Raw genomic sequence first — 18,566 nt, forward strand, 5'->3', positions numbered from 1 at the left:
AAACAATTGAAGAGAATTCAGAACAGTTAAATGACGGAAAAACATGACTATAAAACAACCAGAACTTTTAGTGGCATTCCCTATAAACAACATTTATTATTAATGTCAGGCCTACACTCATTTATTTAAAGCAGAACTGAAACTAGAAGTGTGTATGTGTGTGTGAAACACACAACACAAAAATGTGTCTCTCTCTTCTCTCTTATTCGGCACAAATGTATTTCTCTGTTTTCACAAGTCAGCTTGATTTGTTTTTTATTCAAATGCTAAAACTAAAGCTCTCTCTCCATCTCTCTTTCTCTCTGTGTGTGTCTCAGATCCCGGAGCAGTGGTGGAGACCCACAGTGCCGTCCCATATGCAGTGATTGGGGGCATCCTGGCCCTGCTGGTCTTCACTGTCATCTGTGTGCTCATCGTCACCATCTGGTGCTCCGTCCGGCAGAAAGGTGACCTCTTCTGTCCACACACACTCAACCTGTGCTGACACACGCCACCTTTAAGGACAGGAGCAGCTAGCTAACGTCTGAGCAGTAGAGAGAGTGGCTGTCTGTCTTTTTCCTGTGCACTATAATGCTTTGGGTGTATTATGGGATTAACCTCCATTAAAGTGTAAACCAATCAGTGTTTTTAAAATAAAACTGGGTATAATTAAGTGGCATTAATTCCCTCACAGTTCTGCAGTTGAATATTAATACAAATTTAATATAATACAAATTTACAAGCAACAATAAATAAGCAGAATAAACAAGCAACAAAATTACACTGAAAGAATATTCTTGGATTTACTAAAATGTTTAAAGTTTAAGGTCACAAACAATTTATAGGGGCTAAACAAACAAATAAAATTTTGTAATGTTCAACTTAATTTGTTTGTTTAAATTCAGTCTGAATAAATTGTTTGCAATCACTTACCTTAAAAAAAATTGTAAATCCAATTAACTATTGTGTACAGATGGGTTACCAAAACAAAATGATACGGAGGAACAAAAACCCAGTGAATTCAAAAGAGATATGGCAACAGGTACAGTAAAAAAGACTGAAAATATTAAGACACCTTTATCATTTCTCGCATTATCACAGTTTATTCACTATAGTTGTGATAAAATATGACAAGAACTCAGGTGCCATTTACGTTAGTGTGTTTCAGTTTAAAATGCATTATTGTTATGCCTGCATCCACACTATTCCAGCATCTTCACACAACTGCAAAATATGCGCATGCGTATTTTTACTGTGACCTCAAATTGACCTTAAACCTATGTGTACCAAGTTTAGTGATAATACCTCATTCCATTCAAAAGTTATAGCTACAATTAGTAATTAGCTTACACTCAGCATGGAACTTTTTGTGTACTGTTACGCGCAAGGATCAAAATTTCTAACAAAAAACATAGGACTAGTTTACAAAAGGTGTCAGATAAATCTCGATGTAGCTGTGTGGACAGAGATCCTTTTTTCTGAAAGGCATGCAAAAACATTTGTAAGACTGAGGATCGTTCTCATTTTCTATTTTATTTTTTTAAATGCACTAGTCTAACGCCTCAGTTCTTCACAGTTAAACTGTGTCAGAATAAATTCATCTTGATAATGTCAGGAAAACTACAACATGCAATGGAAAACAATCAACCAGAAAATATTCAGACAACTGTTAATGTGACAATATTTATGCTACTATCTATATTTGTTTGGTTCACTCTGAGCCTCAATAGCGGAACGTAGTCTCCTGATGCTGTCAATTAGTTCATAAAAACTATGTAAAAAATGTATTTTTCTGCTGCAGCTTCTTAAGTTCCTTATAGTTTTTAGTCAACTGTCTGAGGAATTTTTGGATACGTCACACTTTATTTTGCTCATCCTCACTTACATAATTATATAACTAGTCAAAACAGTATCAAAGAGAAAATAACAAGAGCGCTTTTGTTTGACTGTATGCTTGTGATACTAAAGTCACGTTAAAATATCAAACTTGACCTTATTTTCATGAGCAACCAAGATAACTACCAGAATTCTATAACTACCATGTCATATATAAACTTTTATTGAGATTTTACAATTAATCTTTGTCATCATGTATTGCGAAGATATTAACTTAAAAATATGATCTTTTAGTAATATAGCTTTTAAATCTGTACAAGTTATCTGACCACCACTGAAGGTCAGGGCCGGATTAATATAAGGGCTAGGCAGGGCTGAAGGGCGGAAGGAGGGGGCCCTTGATTGGCTAACAAATTAATTTGCGTCATGACGTGGGAAACGCCTCTTTATGTTATGCTTTCAATAATGTCAATAATGTGAAGTATTTCTTTCGGCTTGCTACTGTTCAAAAACAGTGATGAAAACTAGTTTGATGATCTGAAACATTAAAGTCTGACAAACATGCAAAACATGATAAATAGGTAAGGGGGCCGCCTTACTCTTTTCCAATATCCCTAGCTACATTTCCATCAAAATATGAAAAGTTACATGAGAAAATGATATAACTTTGGAATTTTTTTTGATAAAGTATCTAGCAACAAAGTTCATTATGATTCCTCTAAAAATAGAACATAAAAATAGGAAATAAAATATGTAATAAAAATGTATTTAAAGGTAAAGTATGTAATAATGGTTAAAAACAACCTCACTTGTATTGTATTTGGATAGTAGGGGTTTGTTCTTTGTACTCAGCTTGATTTGATTTGACACAGTCCAGGATTGCTTTGTGTCAAAACTCATCCAGAAGTTGTTCATTCATTCATAGTTTGAGCTGCTTTAGCTCAGTATTGAATAAAATAGCCCTGTGTAGTCCCCAGTAATGGTGACCAGATGTCCCGTTATTTCACAGGAAAGTCCCTTTTTCCCAGCACAGTTCTTTATTTTAGCTCCACTAGAACGGTCCAGTCAAAGGCAGGTTAACCAAGCACAAAAAATGTATTTAAAATAGTATCCGTTATTAACGTGCAGTAAGAGAAGCCAGGATGGGCGGAAATGGTAGAACTCATGCAGAATGGATCCATAACTGAACCACTGTGTAGGCTGCACACCTGCGCAATCCTGTTCTCTCATAACTAAGACAGTGTCCGACCAAATCAAATAGCCCATCCACCGAGTTATCAAATAGCGGAATATCTATCTCTAGAAAATACATGGTTTGAGTCTAACTGAACCAGTTAGAATGCTAACCTTCCATAATTGATTGATTCAAGACCAAATGGGAAATTTGAAGCATGGATTTTAAAGATATTTTAGGGATTTTTGCTTAGCTGAAGTTTAAAGTAAGCTTTTTATAGACAACCCTTTTTAAAGTATTTATTGTAAAGCACTCATTTAGGAAGTAGGCTACTGCAAATGTTTGTTTGTTTTTTACTGATTTTGCCTGCCTGTTTAAAATATGAAGTTTATGTTATGTGATTAATTTTGAATGCTTGTACACCTACTTTAGTAAATAGAAAACATTTATAATTATCAAATATAAATTAAATAGTGGAAAATTAGATAATAATATTAATTAGCAAATTATTAATAGTAAAAAAAAAAAAACATTTGTGAGTCAATAAAATAAATGGGGACCTTGGGTTTATCACTGGGGCCCAATATGTTCTTAATCTGGCCCTGCCGAAGGTGAGAGAAAAGTCTTTTCACCGCAGTGAAAATGTTGTTTTTGAAAGTTTAAAAAACTTGTCTGAAGAAAAGTTTTGTTTTTGCTGTGAGAAAGTTTTGTTAACAGAAAGTTACAGAGGCACACATATTCAGATTGCATGGGAAAAAGTGGTGGGTGTGATTTTTGCCAAGCAAGATGTGATCCTGGAAAGTACGATGTGATCCTGGAATGTTATTTTTGTTCGAAAAAGTAATCTGTACCTAATCCCTATCCCTAAACCCAACCCTAAATATGAATTATTTCCAAAAACATAGGGAATAATAGATGGATAACATTATGTCCTACTTAGTGAAATCACACTAAATGGACAAAGTAGTGGACCCTGAAATGCATGTGGCCAATTTGACCATTATAGAAATACTCAGAATACTCTTTTGGATTTTGTAATATTAATAAAATAACATTGTTAGAATGAAATATAAAAACATTTAAGAAAAGAGAGGGTACTATAGTTAGGGGTTTCCCTATTATTACACTGAAAAAAATTCAAAGATGATTCCTTAGATTTACTCATTTTTTTTAAGTTAAGTGGTTGTAAACAATTTATTTGGGCTGAATTTAAACAAACAAATTACATTGAACAATACTAAATTGAATTTGTTTAAATTCAACATATATAAACTGTTTGCAGCAATTTTGCAGACATCATTTTTTAGTGTTGGGTTTTATTTGAACAGTTATTTAATTCCATCATTTAAAAATGGCCTAGTAACTCTTGTGATGGTGATTTAAGGTTGACTGTATGACAATATATCTGTCACCCTGACAGTGAGCACAACTACTCTGTTATTTTCATGTGACAGCCATGAAGAAACGCTCTGTGAGGATGAAGTAGCATGGATGAATCACAGAGGATGAGAATGAGTCATAGTGTTTGTTAGGGTAAAGAAACACAAAGCTGTTGTGTTTATATTTTCAGAGCCATGTCAACTCAAACAACATTTGTGCATTTGAGATGTTTCATATTTCAGATATTTCACATTCATTTAATCCGAGTTTTTTATTTATTTTATTTTTTTAAAAGAATTTGTACTTTTCTTTCGGCAAGGACACATTAAATAAATTGATGGAACAAAAGTTTTGTTGTTGTTTTAAAATGTATTTTGCCTCATACGGTTGAGGCTGTGTGTTGCAGCAAAATTATGAGCAATTGTTTTTATTTTAAATGTTTTTAAAATACTTTTGTAATTCAAATAAATTTTAAATAATTTTGTCAAGTCAGTATATTTGCATTCACCCAGAGTGCAATTTTAATTCTGGATAGAAACTCTGGACAGAATGGCTATTGTCATGTCTGTTTAAATATGTAGTTTTTTAATATGATTTTATCATTCATTTTATATATATATATATATATATATATATATATATATATATATATATATATATATATATATATATATATATATATATATATATATATATATATATATATAAAAAAAGCAAAAATATTATATTAATTATGTATAAAAATTATGTTAATGTTGCTAATTTTCAATGTAATTCAAATGAGAATATAAAACCATTTCTGGAGAATTTAGCACTTATCTAAGCCATGCACCTACAATATAGATATCAGAGAACAGTTTAACATTGAATCAATGTAATATGGCACCTAAATTCTAGTGTAGTTTATGAGAAAATAAGTAAATAAATGAATAAATAAATAACAGCATCACGGTAGCACAGTGGGTAGCAAGATCCCCTCACAGCAAGATGGTTGCTGGTTCGACCTCTGGCTGGGTCAGTTGGCATTTCTGTGTAGAGTTTGTATGTTCTCCCTTTGTTCATGTGGGTTTCCTCCGGGTGCTCCGTTTTTTCCCACAGTCCAAAGACATGCACTTTAGGTGAATTGGGTAAGCTAAATTGGCTGTAGTGTATGTGTATAAATGCAAAAGTGTATGGGTCTTTCCCAGTATTGGGTTGCGGCTGGAAGGGCATCCTCTGAGTAAAACATATGCTGGATAAATTGGCGGTTCATTCCGCTGTGGCGACCCCTGATTAATAAAGGGCTAAGCCAAAAAGAAAATGAATGAATGAAAGAATGTTTCTGTACCTCAATACTGTTAGATTCCACAGAAAACCATCAAATTTATTTGTATTTGTTCAACTGTATTGTATTTTATGCAGATATACCTTTACAAAACAATCACAATCAATGTAAAATGATGAATTCATTCAAGTAGATTTATAAGTCATCTTCATCTTCACAAGGCTGAGTCCCTTTATTAATCTGAGGTCACCACAGTGGAATGAACCGCCAACTTATCCAGCATATGTTTTACGCAGCGGATGCCCTTCCAGCTGCAACCCATCACTGGGAAACATCCATACACACTCATACACTACAGACAGTTTACCTTACCCAATTCACCTATACCACATGTTTTTGGACTTGTGGGGTAAACCAAAGCACCCGGAGGAAACCAATGCCAACACAGGGAGTAAACATGCAAACTCCACACAGAAATGCCAACTGACCCAGTCGGGGCTTAAACCAGAGACCTTTTTGCAATGAGACAACTGTGCTATCCACTGCGCCACCATGCCACCCTGTTAGTCATTTTGTGAAATTATTTTCATATTGCAGTATATATCGCAGACAAAATAAATATCACAATGTCAGTTTTTGTCAAATATCGTGCAGCCCTACTGCAGAGCAACATAGCAGATCTCATTAACATTCATGACCATTCCAAATATGATGAAAACCGAACGTTTCATTCTAAAGGGGTAATTGTGGTATAATTGTGGTTATAGTTGAGCATATAAAACCATTTCTGGAGAATTTTGCACTTAGGGGAGCACAGGGCACAAAGTAACGCGGGGTTAAATGTAACTCGGAGTTTTGAGGTATTTGCTCAAGGTTAACCATGGCATGCTTCCGAGGTTTTCACCACAGTCAGCAGACGTCTTCCTGACGATTATTGAAAAATTTCGGCAAAATTTGGATGAGAAACACAGGTGAAACCATTTTCAGCATAAAAGTATTTTTTATTATACTCAATATTTTTTTATTTTTAAAAAATCTATGAAAGAATGTGTGTAAAATCTTATATTGTTGTGATCACCGTCTTCTAGGCTAAAAGATTAAATCATTTTGAAAGATGTAAGAAACACACAGTGACTGCTATAGCCAGATTTGAGGAAAACATGACACAGCATGGTTAGTTGTAACAGAGTGTTACAATTAAGCCACACACTGTTGGACACTAATTAAATGAACAAAATAATGTTTTGAATTTTAAGCTTAATGATGAGAACATTTTAAATAAAAATGATTTTTATAGTAAATATTGTTTTGATAGAAAAAAAAATATTTTATTGCTAATAATGCAAATAAATGCATTGTATAATAATGGATAATAATGCAAATAGATTCAAATGTGCTTATCCAATAAACAAATGAATACATAAACATTCTGTGCTATGTAGAATAAAAAAGAAATGAGCCAATTACTGAGGAAATATAGCTCCTATTAAAGTAAAAGTAAACAGAAATTAAATTAACTGTGTGAAATCTGACTTTATAAGCACGTGTTACAACTAACCCCCTGTCTGTTACAACTTGCCCCGCAGGTGGGGTAAATAGTAACATTTTTACTCCTGGCACTTTTGGCAATACTGCACAGAAACCATTGGTCCGGTGATCATAATTCCAGTGCTCATTTGTACAGGAGGCTTGTGTGTTGTTGGTAAAAAAAAAAGGGTTTGTCTAACCCCATTACTTTGTTCATTATTTGACCGAAACCAAAAAGTGTTACTTTGTGCCCCGAACTCCCCTACCTACTGTGTAGATATCAGAAAACAATTTAACATTGAATCAATGCAATGTGGCACCTTTAATTCTAGTGCAGTACATAAATAAATAAATAAATAAATGCTGCAAAATGAATTAGCTACAAAGTGACCATTTTAATTTGTTTTCACATTTCATTTTAATGTCAACAGTCTTAATAGTTTAGTTTAATTCTGCAGGGACATTTCTTTTCAACTTGCATATATATATATATATATATATATATATATATATATATATATATATATATATATATATATATATATATATATATATATATATATATATATATATATATACATATATATATATATATATATATATATATATATATATATATATATATATATATATATATATACATACACACATATATATATATATATATATATATATATATATATATATATATATATACATATATATACATATATATATATATATATATATATATATATATACATACACACATATATATATATATATATATATATATATATATATATATATATATATATATATATATATATATATATATATATATACATATATATACATATATATATATATATATATATATATATATATACATATATATATATATATATACAATTATTATTATTATTATTTATTTATTTTTATTTTTTATTTTTACACTCTTGTTAGTTTTAACCCTGTTCTTGAAAAACAATATAGCAGTAGCAATTCTAGATTTTGATCATGCCTCCTTGTGTCAGACCTGTGATATAAAGATGTGGCCTTGGGAAATGTTTAATTGCCTTTTTTCTATCAAGCGTATCAGGCGCATCTCTAAAGAAAACTTAATTACCTCGTCCCTGAACTCTTTGAGAACTTCAGGCCATCTCAGTGTGCCACCGTTTCCAATAAAGATCACGGCTGCCGTAAATTGGGGCGGAGGCAGTGGGAGGAACCCGAACCCACCTGCCAATCACAGTCACAAGCAGTTAGTTCAGCCACGGGCGCAGAGACACACGGCATTAGGGTTGATCCCGTCTAACCTTGGGGCGGCTGGAAAGGCAGAATGGAAGTGATTAATCTTGGAACGGAGGGCGAGGGACATTACAGCTCTGATGCATTGTCCTGGCCCACGACATCACTGCTTTTAATGACCCCATCAGCCTCTGCTGTACACTTGCATTTTAGCAAAGCAAAACCGCACGTACGTAAGATCGATTTTTTTAATTAAACGGTGTCGCGCTGGTGCCACCGAGTCACTTCTGCCCGAGTTATTTCAGTTATTTGTGCCTGAGCCACAGAGGCAAAACCATTGTGTCATATAATGATGCGAATAAAAGGGCTGCACTGTGGCGAGCTGCTGACTGTGCAGTAAAATGTCAGAGGTGATTATACCTAATGAATTTTGCGATTAATTAAAAGTTGATCTGCATAAGTTCTCTCGATTACAATAGACTTTCGCTAGCCTTGCAAAAGAAGCTCTAATTGGCAGGAACGTGATTTCAGAAAGGTTTAGATGCGAGGTAGATGATGCAATGCAACAGCATCAATTCCCTTGGGGGAGTTTAGTTTGAGCCACAGTGATTGAGGGCATTTGGGTATAGTTGAAAACGTGAGAAGGGGCCAGTACAGATTATTGACTGCTTTGCATATAAATGAGAGTATGTTAAAATAATAATAATAATAATAATAATAATAATAATAATAAAACAATTAAATGATATGAGTGGTAACTGGGGCTAGGTGTTGGCAATGTTGTTATTGTTAAAATGAAACTATAAAAAACACAACAACAAAACGTTAGACATTAAATTGTTATTCAATTTTAATTAAGCTAAAATTAATAAATATTATATTATATTATATTATCAAGGTTTTTAATCAAAATTATTTGAAAATTAAAAACCTATTGTTATTTTCTATTTTATATATTTAAAATATTCATTTGATATTCATTTTGAATATTTATAGATATTTTTCCATTAATTTATTAGTTGTTTTCCACATAATTCTGCTGTTAATAAATGTTGTGTGCATTTGGTCAATTATACAATGACATGAATTGAATTAGGGTTGGATCGATAGACAATGCCATCGTCCATTGCCGATAGACATAACAATGCTGAGCTGGCATCGCGATCCTCCATCCCCACTCCCGTCGCAGCAGCAAACCGCTCGCGAAAAGTACACACGGCCCCACTTACACTAATTCGTCTTAGTTTTAAAGTGGCATTTTAGAAAGAAAACAATCCACGTCCACACTGGCGTTTCACCTAGCATTTCTGAAAAGCCCTCCGTCTGCACTATACCGCTGAAAACGCACATTACGTGAAACACACACACAGTCTGTCATGCGCTGCAGCGTATGCACGCATCTGAGCTCCAGCAGTCAGCGAGTGCTTTGAGCAGAAAACCCCGGAGAGCAGTGCACCTCTGACAGTTTATCAAGGATTTACTGCTGTATCGTGTCTCACTATAGTTGTTACACGTGATATTTAATTAATCTTGTCTCTATCTAACGACTCTTATCTCTTTTGAATCTATCAGGTAACATGTCATAGCATCTGTACACTGCTTCAATCTTTCGCTTTCACGCTACTACTTTTAGTATTAGTACTACTAGTATTTTTAGCGAAAACCTCAGATACTGTTGGTTGGTTCCTGTTTTGTGAAGCTTTTTTACAAACCAAGTTTATCTATGCCATTATAACGACACAGATAACTCTGCCTATTCATGCCAGAGTCCCGTGGAAAAAGTGATTGAACGGGAAGTAATTTGTGTGTAACTTATCTTTATTTATTTATGATTTGATTATGGGTAAAACAAAGACCATGCCGGTCAGGTAGTTGAAACGGTGGGCTATAAATAATTTGTTATGAGTTAATTAATTATTCATAAATAATTAATTCACCGCCGCCTACAACGACGATGCCATCGTCTATAGTGATGTTTCACATTAGACAACTTTCCTCCTTTCCCATGGCTGTTGCAATTTCTAGCCAAGATATATTGATCATTTGATTATCTCTATGATCATGGATCATAAAGATGTCTATACAGTCGTACCTGTTTCAGATAAAATCTCTTCAAAGTGGTTCATATTCAACTCAAATGAAATGTGGCGCCGCAACTATTCGTTCGAGTCTCAAAAAAAATCATGCGCCCTGCCAGCCGAAATCATGTCGCGCGCACCCAAAGCGAACCTCCGCAAACACCGCGACGATGTCACATTCGCCGCACGCACTCAAGCGAACTAGAGGACACGCTAAGTATAAACCAGGCTTTAGAGTGGATTGAGATTTGATGAGAAAATGAAGTATGAGGTGACGCGAATAAAACCGTGGATCCTTTTAGGTGGAAGTGACAAACTACAAGGTTTAGATGTTTATATGAGTTTTATATCTTCCAAATGTGCATTTTGTCACAGTTTTTTTGCATACTTGAAGACTAACATACTGATACAAACATCTAAAAAAACTTTATTTTAATTTCATGGGACCTTTAATAGTAGTAGTAGTTGTAGTAAACTTTATTGTCCTTGACAGGAATTTTGTTATGGGCATCACCATATTGCTGCAGACATTCCATAAAAATAAACAATAAAAACAATACAAAATACAGTAGTTACAATAATTATAATGCTAATTAAGATAAACTTTAAATAAACCCACTGAAATGGGTACAAATGATTTCTTATATCGGTTCAACCTACACTTAGAGACTCTATTAGAATGATCCTACTAGAGGGAAGCAGTTAGGAATATTTAGCAGTTGTGGAAATATAAAAATGAGTTGGATCCGAGGGCGAAGAATTGGCATATTCAGAGGCAACGTGTCCCCACCAATCTCAACCAATCACTGAAATTTCCCTACCAACAATTTAATTGACTTCAAAATAAAGTAATGCTTTGTCAACTCATAACCTACACATGCACCAGGTCAAGTTCACTACGAGGTCACCATAATACTATTAACCAAGGCAGTGCAATGAATTAAAATTCTGTTTCGATTTTGGCCTCCATGATTGTGAAAAACAAAAATCAGGATAAAACTGTTAAATTGCATTACACACCTCTCTAAATTTCTCTACATTCATACCTCCTCAAAGCCTGACTGCAGTAAAATTATGTAAATTGACTTTTGCAGCATGGGACGGGATTGTTATTTGTATTATTAAGTGTTTATTTTATATTAATATGTATTTAATTCATGTTTTTAAAAGCGAGAAACATAATTTATGCTGTTCAATGCATGCGCTGATGTACATCCCCAACAATGTCAAGAATGAATCTACACCCTTGGTTGGATCATTCAGAATCCTTTCCACCTGATTAAGGACACAATTCTCATATAAAACTTGAGGATGAAAATATTCATTGTGCCCAACAGTTTTTCCGTCCTGTCTTTAAATGCATCAACTTAGATTTACACTGTGCAGATAGGTTGCTAAAACACATTGTGATACCATACCTGACAATTTTTTGAGAACAGCTTTATAAAACAACATCATAAGCTTCTTGTTAACTCCAAAAAGATGTAACCTCTGTAAAAAAATACAATCACTGGTGTAAACGAGAACAAACCCACTCTATGTGTGTTTTCCATGTAAAAGAACTGTCAATGTAAATGCCCAAGAAGCACATTCTCTTTAATATGCCCTGTTCAGGTTTGTGTTTCAGTAGAGAATGTCAAACTGCAATTTAAAAACTCGTCTAGTGTTTTTTTTCTGATTCATTTTATTCTAAAGTTTGAACCTAATTCTCATTCATTTGTGAATCTCTCTCTCTCTCTGCAGGTTCATATTTGACTCATGAGGCCAGTGGTTTGGATGAACACGGCGAGGTTCAGGAGGCCTTCCTCAACGGGAATGATGCCAGCCAGGGCAAGAAGGAGTACCTACTGTAGCGCCGCCCTAGTGGAGTTCTTGAGAAACACTGGACCGCTGCAGACTGCACACCGCAACACACACTGTTCCCAAACAGACCTACACACCACCACTACGACAACCAGAGGGAATCACAATCGTGCCATATGAAGGAAGATGGAGTGGGAAGGAGAGGACGGAGAAATTAATGGAGGAGCGAGAGAGACGAAAGCAGAGGACAATTATTCTGACTGAAAAACACCATCACGCTCACTGTTTTTTTTTAGTTGCGACAACTAAACTGTAATTGCAGGACTAAGAGAGAAAAGTGTCCATTTCTAAACAAGCCGTCTATAACCATGCGGGACAGTGTGGCTTATGAGGTTTTGAATGTCCCAAAGTGAGCAAATTGAAATCCTCTGCATTTTTGCCCAGCGCCTGGGCCTCAGAGACTGAGCCGGTAGAGAATAAATCCACCAACAACAGCGCTGAGAGCTCAGAGCCGTCCTCATAAAGTATTCATCTGCGCTTTTCATCCGGCAACTCCATTATCTGCTCACGCTGGCCAAAACCTGTTGACTTGTGAAGAAAAGTTCCTCTCGTTTTTGATCCTCTCTCGGTGACTCTCTCCAGCGCTCCTTCCTCTCCCTCCTCTATCTCTCCACTTTTGTTTGTTAATAATTAAGGGATTAGACATGTTCTCTTTTATGAGCCGAATGAATTGAAGCAGACCGCTTGCTCCGACACTGTAAAAATAGGGGCTTAATTATCGCAAATAGTCATTGGGAACGTGGAACCGCGACTTGGGTGAGAAAAAAGGCAGTTTGTCGAGAACATGTCGGAAATTACGTTTTTTTTTTTTCGTTTTTTTGATTGCTCCACACAAAAACACACAATGAAACATATCTCTAAAGTCATTATTTGTATGAAAAAGTCTACAAAGTAAGTTAAATGAAAAAAAAACTTTTGCGCGCATTACCGAGCGATGCTACCGTACTAACACAGATTATTAGCTTAGAGGTGCAAAACTGAACAAACTACTGTTACGTCATCTTTAAAAAAAACTTGCAAAATTCAAAAAAATATATATTTCGTTTGTCTTTAAAAGATATCAGAGGTCTTAATTGTTTTGATTAATTATTATTTGGACTATTATGATCGTTGTTATTGTTATTATTATTCTTACTGTTATTATAATTGTAAATGTTATAAATTGTATACTTCCCATGCTTTAGTTCTACCAGTAGAAACAGCCGTGTATACCCACTTTTCTCTCTCCTCCACTTTTCTCTGATCCTCTTTGTGTCTTTCTCCCTCTTCGTCCGACTCCTCTTTGTCTTTCACTTCCTGTTTATTTTATAGTCTTTGCGTCGCTGTTGATATAGCTAACTGTACATCTTTATAGGGGAAAAATACCAAGCACGACAAAATAAAAAATACTTAAATGATTCCTGACTGATTTTCTGACTTCAAGAGGCTGACACAATCAACTCTCACCAGTGGCAATAAAGGAAAGCGGCGAAGAAAAAAAAGGGAGGATATTTTAATTAGCAGAAGCAGCCAGCGGAGATGAAAGCCTTGTGACTGAGATGATGAATCATAAGACTCTTATGACAAAAGAGCAGAGACACAGAGAGAGAGAGAGCAGGTGCATTAAAATAGGACTCCTCCATTATTCCACTGTAATCAATATACGATTGTGTCAGAAGTCACTTGCTGAGCGCTCCAGGAGGGGTGGCTTTGGATTTAAAAGCTGAGGGGAGGACGACTGATCGATGTGTTTGTCCTTTATTGATGGAGAAGCTCTGCAGAAGCCTGTCATAAACAGTAACTGTCACATGGCAATCAAAGCGCACCCTGCGTTACCTGCTGTTCTCCTCGCTTTGAGCTGCTCCTCAGATAAAGAAGGACATATGCTAGCAATTTCCTTCAAGTTTGAGAATGAATGCTTCACAAAGCATGATCAGATGAGATGAGTTGCTAATTCTGGGGCTTCTGAGAAGCGAGTTACGCTTCAGCAAGCTGACAAACTCCAAATGCAGAGTTTAAATGGAAAATGACAGCTGCAGACTTTTTCTGAACTTCATCAATCTCTTGTAATTTTCTTTATAGATCTTCAGCTGACAGATTAATGGTATAGCAAGCTGTTTCAATGTTTAATATAAACCATAGTTTATAAAATAAGTACTTCTTATTAGATACCTGTTCTTGTTCATTAGATACAATGGAGTTCACACAAAAATTAAACTTCTGTTGTCATTTACTTACCTTTTACTTGTTTTTTTATTCTGTTTAATAAAAAATATATTTTGAAGAAAGTTGAAAGGTTTTTAGCTTTCTTCAAAATATCTTTATTGTTCAAGAGAATAAAGAAAAAGGTTTGGAATCACTTTAGGTTGAGTAAACAGAATGTAAACAGTAGCTGCATGGGAAGCCTGGCACTAAAAAAAACATATAGAGTAGGGGCGTAACCCCGGTGTCCTGGCCAAATTCCCTCTATCAGCCCTTACCCATCATGGTCTTCCAATCATCCCCATCCAACGAATTGGCTCTATGACTGTCTCTTCACTCCACCAATAGCTGGTGTGTGGTGAGCACATTGGCGCCGTTGTTTTGTGGCTGCCATCACATCATCCAAGTGGGCATGATGAATTAAAATATGGAACTGAACAAAACTAAACTCAAAAACAAAACAGGGACCTTTACACCTTAGTATGAGTGTCTAAGTAAAGTGTCTAATAATTAAGAGGGGTGTGATGAGATCTCGTGTTACGAGAACTCGCAAGATTAAATTGCAACAGGATTTCTCATCGCAACAGGATTTCTCTCAAGGTGAAAAGTTGTCTCTTGAGTTGTTATGTTAGCATGATGGAGCATGAGGGTGAAATTAGTGTTGAAGTTTGGAGGCAGGATTATATTTGAACCACAAATCAAGTGCTTTGCACACAGCCGGTAACCCAGGTGGGTCAGTGTTGCGTGCGTCTCTTGGTTGCTTTGGCGGAAATGATGTTTTTTTTCCACTGGTGTTCAAAGGCTGCTGAAACAGAGCCTGCTACAACTGCTGCCACGCAAATTAACCATGGACATTATGTGATGAAATATCACTTTAGAAAGTCATAATCATCGTAAACACAAATTGAATTATGAAATTTGGACTATTCCTATTTTAGTTGCATTATTGAAAATGAAATATCAAAAAAGATTTTTTTAAGTTAAATTTGTGGAAATTTGTTCGATTTCTCATTTAAAATTGTACAGAAATTAAGCCAGTCAGTAGAGTTTATAGCTAAATATTTTGCAGTGTTTGCATGTCCTTTACTCCACAGAATTCATTCATTCATTCATTTTCATCTTCTTTTCCGGGGTTGAGTCGCAGGGGCCGCAGTTTCAGGAGAGAACCCCAGACTTCCCTCTCCCCAGACACTTCCTCCATCTATTACGTTGGGATCCCGAGGCATTCCCAGGTCAGCTGAGAGACATAGTCCCACCAGCATGCCCTGGGTCTTCCCCAAGGCCTCCTCCCAGTGGGACATGCCTGGAACACCTCCCTAGGTAGGCATCCAGGAGGCATCTGAAACAGATGCCCAAGCCACCTCAGCTGACTCCTAAACAAAAGCCCAAGATACTTGAAATCCTCCACCTGGGGTAAGAACTTTCCTGCAACCTGGACATGGCAAACCACCTTTTTGAAGCACCATGACCTCGGACTTGGAGGTGCTGATTCTCATCCTAGCCGCATCTCAATCAGCATAGAATTCATTAAAATAAAAAAGTAGATTTTTTTTAAAAAGCACCTAAATAGTTTTGCGTTTTGTGATGTTTTTATTTTCTTCCCAGTTGAATAAGACAATTTCCATTCATTTAATTCATCGAGCATTTCTTGAAAATAGTGTGAAAATCTCAAACCCAATCTCGTGTCTCGTCTTGTCTCATGAAGTAAGCGTCCCTCACACCCCTACTAATTAATAAATATTTGTGTCTGATAATAACTAGCATCAAATAAATGAGTAGGCAACAAGAATGTTCAAAAGGTAGCTATTTATGAAAATATTAAATAAGTACTAACTGTACGAACATGGGTACTAGTACTGTTTATAGACTAGATGTTAAAACAGCTTGCCATAAGCATAGGTAATAAACCATATGCTGGTCAAGGAGTGCATCCAACTTTCCTATGGGTTTATCCAAGGACATTGCATTCACATTACGCTTTATGGTTTTGGTGCTTCTGTACTCCTTGTAACGACCCCATTCAAGAGGATGTGGACTAGAGCAGGTGTGCTGAATTGACTGAAGCTGCTTTAGTGATGAAAGATTGTAATTTCGTCAGGAAGCTAAAGGCTCTCGAGCGAAGAACAATCGAATGAGCTCTCGGTTAGCGAAAGCTTTTACTTGTTTTTCCTTTTTGACAGGCCACGTTCAGTCAATAATTCACCTTGGCATTAGAGGTTAGCGCTCGCTGTAATGAAAGAGAAAAGCATTTGCAAGAAAAAATGAGTGGAAGACAATGATCAAGTGCTAGACGAATCAAAGTTGGAGCTGTACAAAGACAAAATGAGTGACTTTAGATGGAGGATTTCATGCTTGAAACTTGGATGGATAATAGCTGGATTTGGGGAGTGAGACGGCAAGGAGGGAGAATAAGAGGAAGCGGAGATCACAACACAAATATTCCGATACAAAAGGATTCATTTCTCACCCCAGCACTGACACAAGTGAGCAAAAAGAATAATCCAATTAGACTGAATCAGAGCTTTTATTCGAGCAGCACATATGAAGTACGCATTTAATCAAAACAGCTATGGAATCCTGTTTTCCCTGGGAGTTATTGAGTGCTTAATTATCTCGATACATTCAGACGGCCTCTCCCACTTGATATGCTATTATAGTTGGGATAATTAAACATGCAGATCAAAACCGAAAGGGTTCGCACGTTGATGGGACACATTTTGATGTACCATATTTAATTATGCATAAGTGTGCACACTTATTGATGTATTCATATAACAGCCTTCTGAGACTGTTGGTTAAATCGTTTCACCAGTAATCCTCAAGTATCCCTGGGATTAAACATGGCAGCGGTGGAATATTTATTGGGCCATTTTTGCAACATAACAGGAATTTACAAAGTGCTTTCTAATGACTCATTACATCTTCAGTCAGAAAAGGCTGTTTTCTGCACCAGTTTAGTTCATAGCTTATTTGTTGTTGGGGACATAAAAGTAAGGTCAGAATAATATTTCTTGCATATTGTAGCAGTTTTATATTTTCCTGCTCCCTGAAGTATTCATTATTTCCAAGACAACAAAGAAATCGGTCTTGTCTGGAAAGCCGTTTTAATGCTATGATAATTCAGGAATTACGATTACTTGTCTTGTGGGAATTGGTAGTTTCATAGACGGACTTGTTTCCTTCAGATTCAAATGCATCAGAATCCCTGCTGAGTTCAGATATTTTCATAATTGGACTCAAAAGTTAAAAAGGGGGTCTTTAGATGTGGGTGGTATTGGGGCCTTAATTATAAAAACACCAAGAATACAAATATATGTTTGATTTTAAAACCAAAGACTTGATTGGCTTTGTCAAATTTGCAAGTCCAAGTTTGTTTTAAATAAGTTGAGTAAAGTATAATATTTTAGTCATTTTTATTTAGTCCACTCTAAATTAATGTTTCATACAACCGTGTCAATTAGAATGAACTGACTAAATCCAATGTCCATTTAATTCAGCCTGACACAGATAGTGTGAACCTTTGTTAATATAAGGTAGTGTTTACTGCTTTTGAAGCACTGCTTTAAGCTTCGAAACCTTTGTGAAAAGTTATGAAAGTTCAATAGTTCTCCACTGGGGCACGATATGTGTAATACCATGAAATTACAACTCATGAGGAACTCTCTTCATCATTACGTTTGAGGTTTTGATTCTAAACAGGTAATTTCCATAAGTTGTGATTAAATTTCAACCTGACAATAGGGTATATGCCGAGCTAGTGTGTTTCCCATACTGATAAACTTCCGGTGACCTGTTATTGTGAGTTTTTTCCATTTTATACGGTTCCTTTTACAGCATCGATGTTGTCATGCAATTCAAATACAATCAGTTAAACAGACTTTGGCATTCATTTAGTTGCTCAAGCGTAAGACGAGACAAAAAGCCGTTTGCTCGCACGCGCCCATTAGAATCGGCAGTCTAGCGCAGAAGCTGAATTGAATATACTGGGGTAAAATAAATGCTCATATTATAAAGACATGGCGGGGAAATTTTTTATTTAATGCAGTGCTTCTTG

The 18,566-nt window shown here is 35.6% G+C and overlaps 1 protein-coding gene across 3 annotated transcripts in view; it reads left to right on the plus strand.

The window, feature by feature from the left end:
* The window catches only part of cadm4 (cell adhesion molecule 4), a 301,336-nt gene extending 288,106 nt beyond the window's left edge, over nt 1-13,230 (plus strand). For all 3 annotated transcript variants that reach the window (XM_056474922.1, XM_056474921.1, XM_056474923.1), the window contains 2 exons: nt 318-446; nt 12,212-13,230. In XM_056474922.1, coding sequence (XP_056330897.1) covers nt 318-446; nt 12,212-12,321 — 239 coding nt within the window. In that variant the 3' untranslated portion in view covers nt 12,322-13,230. The remainder of the gene's footprint in view (nt 1-317; nt 447-12,211) is intronic.
* The last annotated feature ends 5,336 nt before the right edge of the window (nt 13,231-18,566 follow it).

The sequence above is a fragment of the Danio aesculapii genome, chromosome 16, assembly GCF_903798145.1.
Source record: "Danio aesculapii chromosome 16, fDanAes4.1, whole genome shotgun sequence".
NCBI lineage: Eukaryota > Metazoa > Chordata > Actinopteri > Cypriniformes > Danionidae > Danio > Danio aesculapii.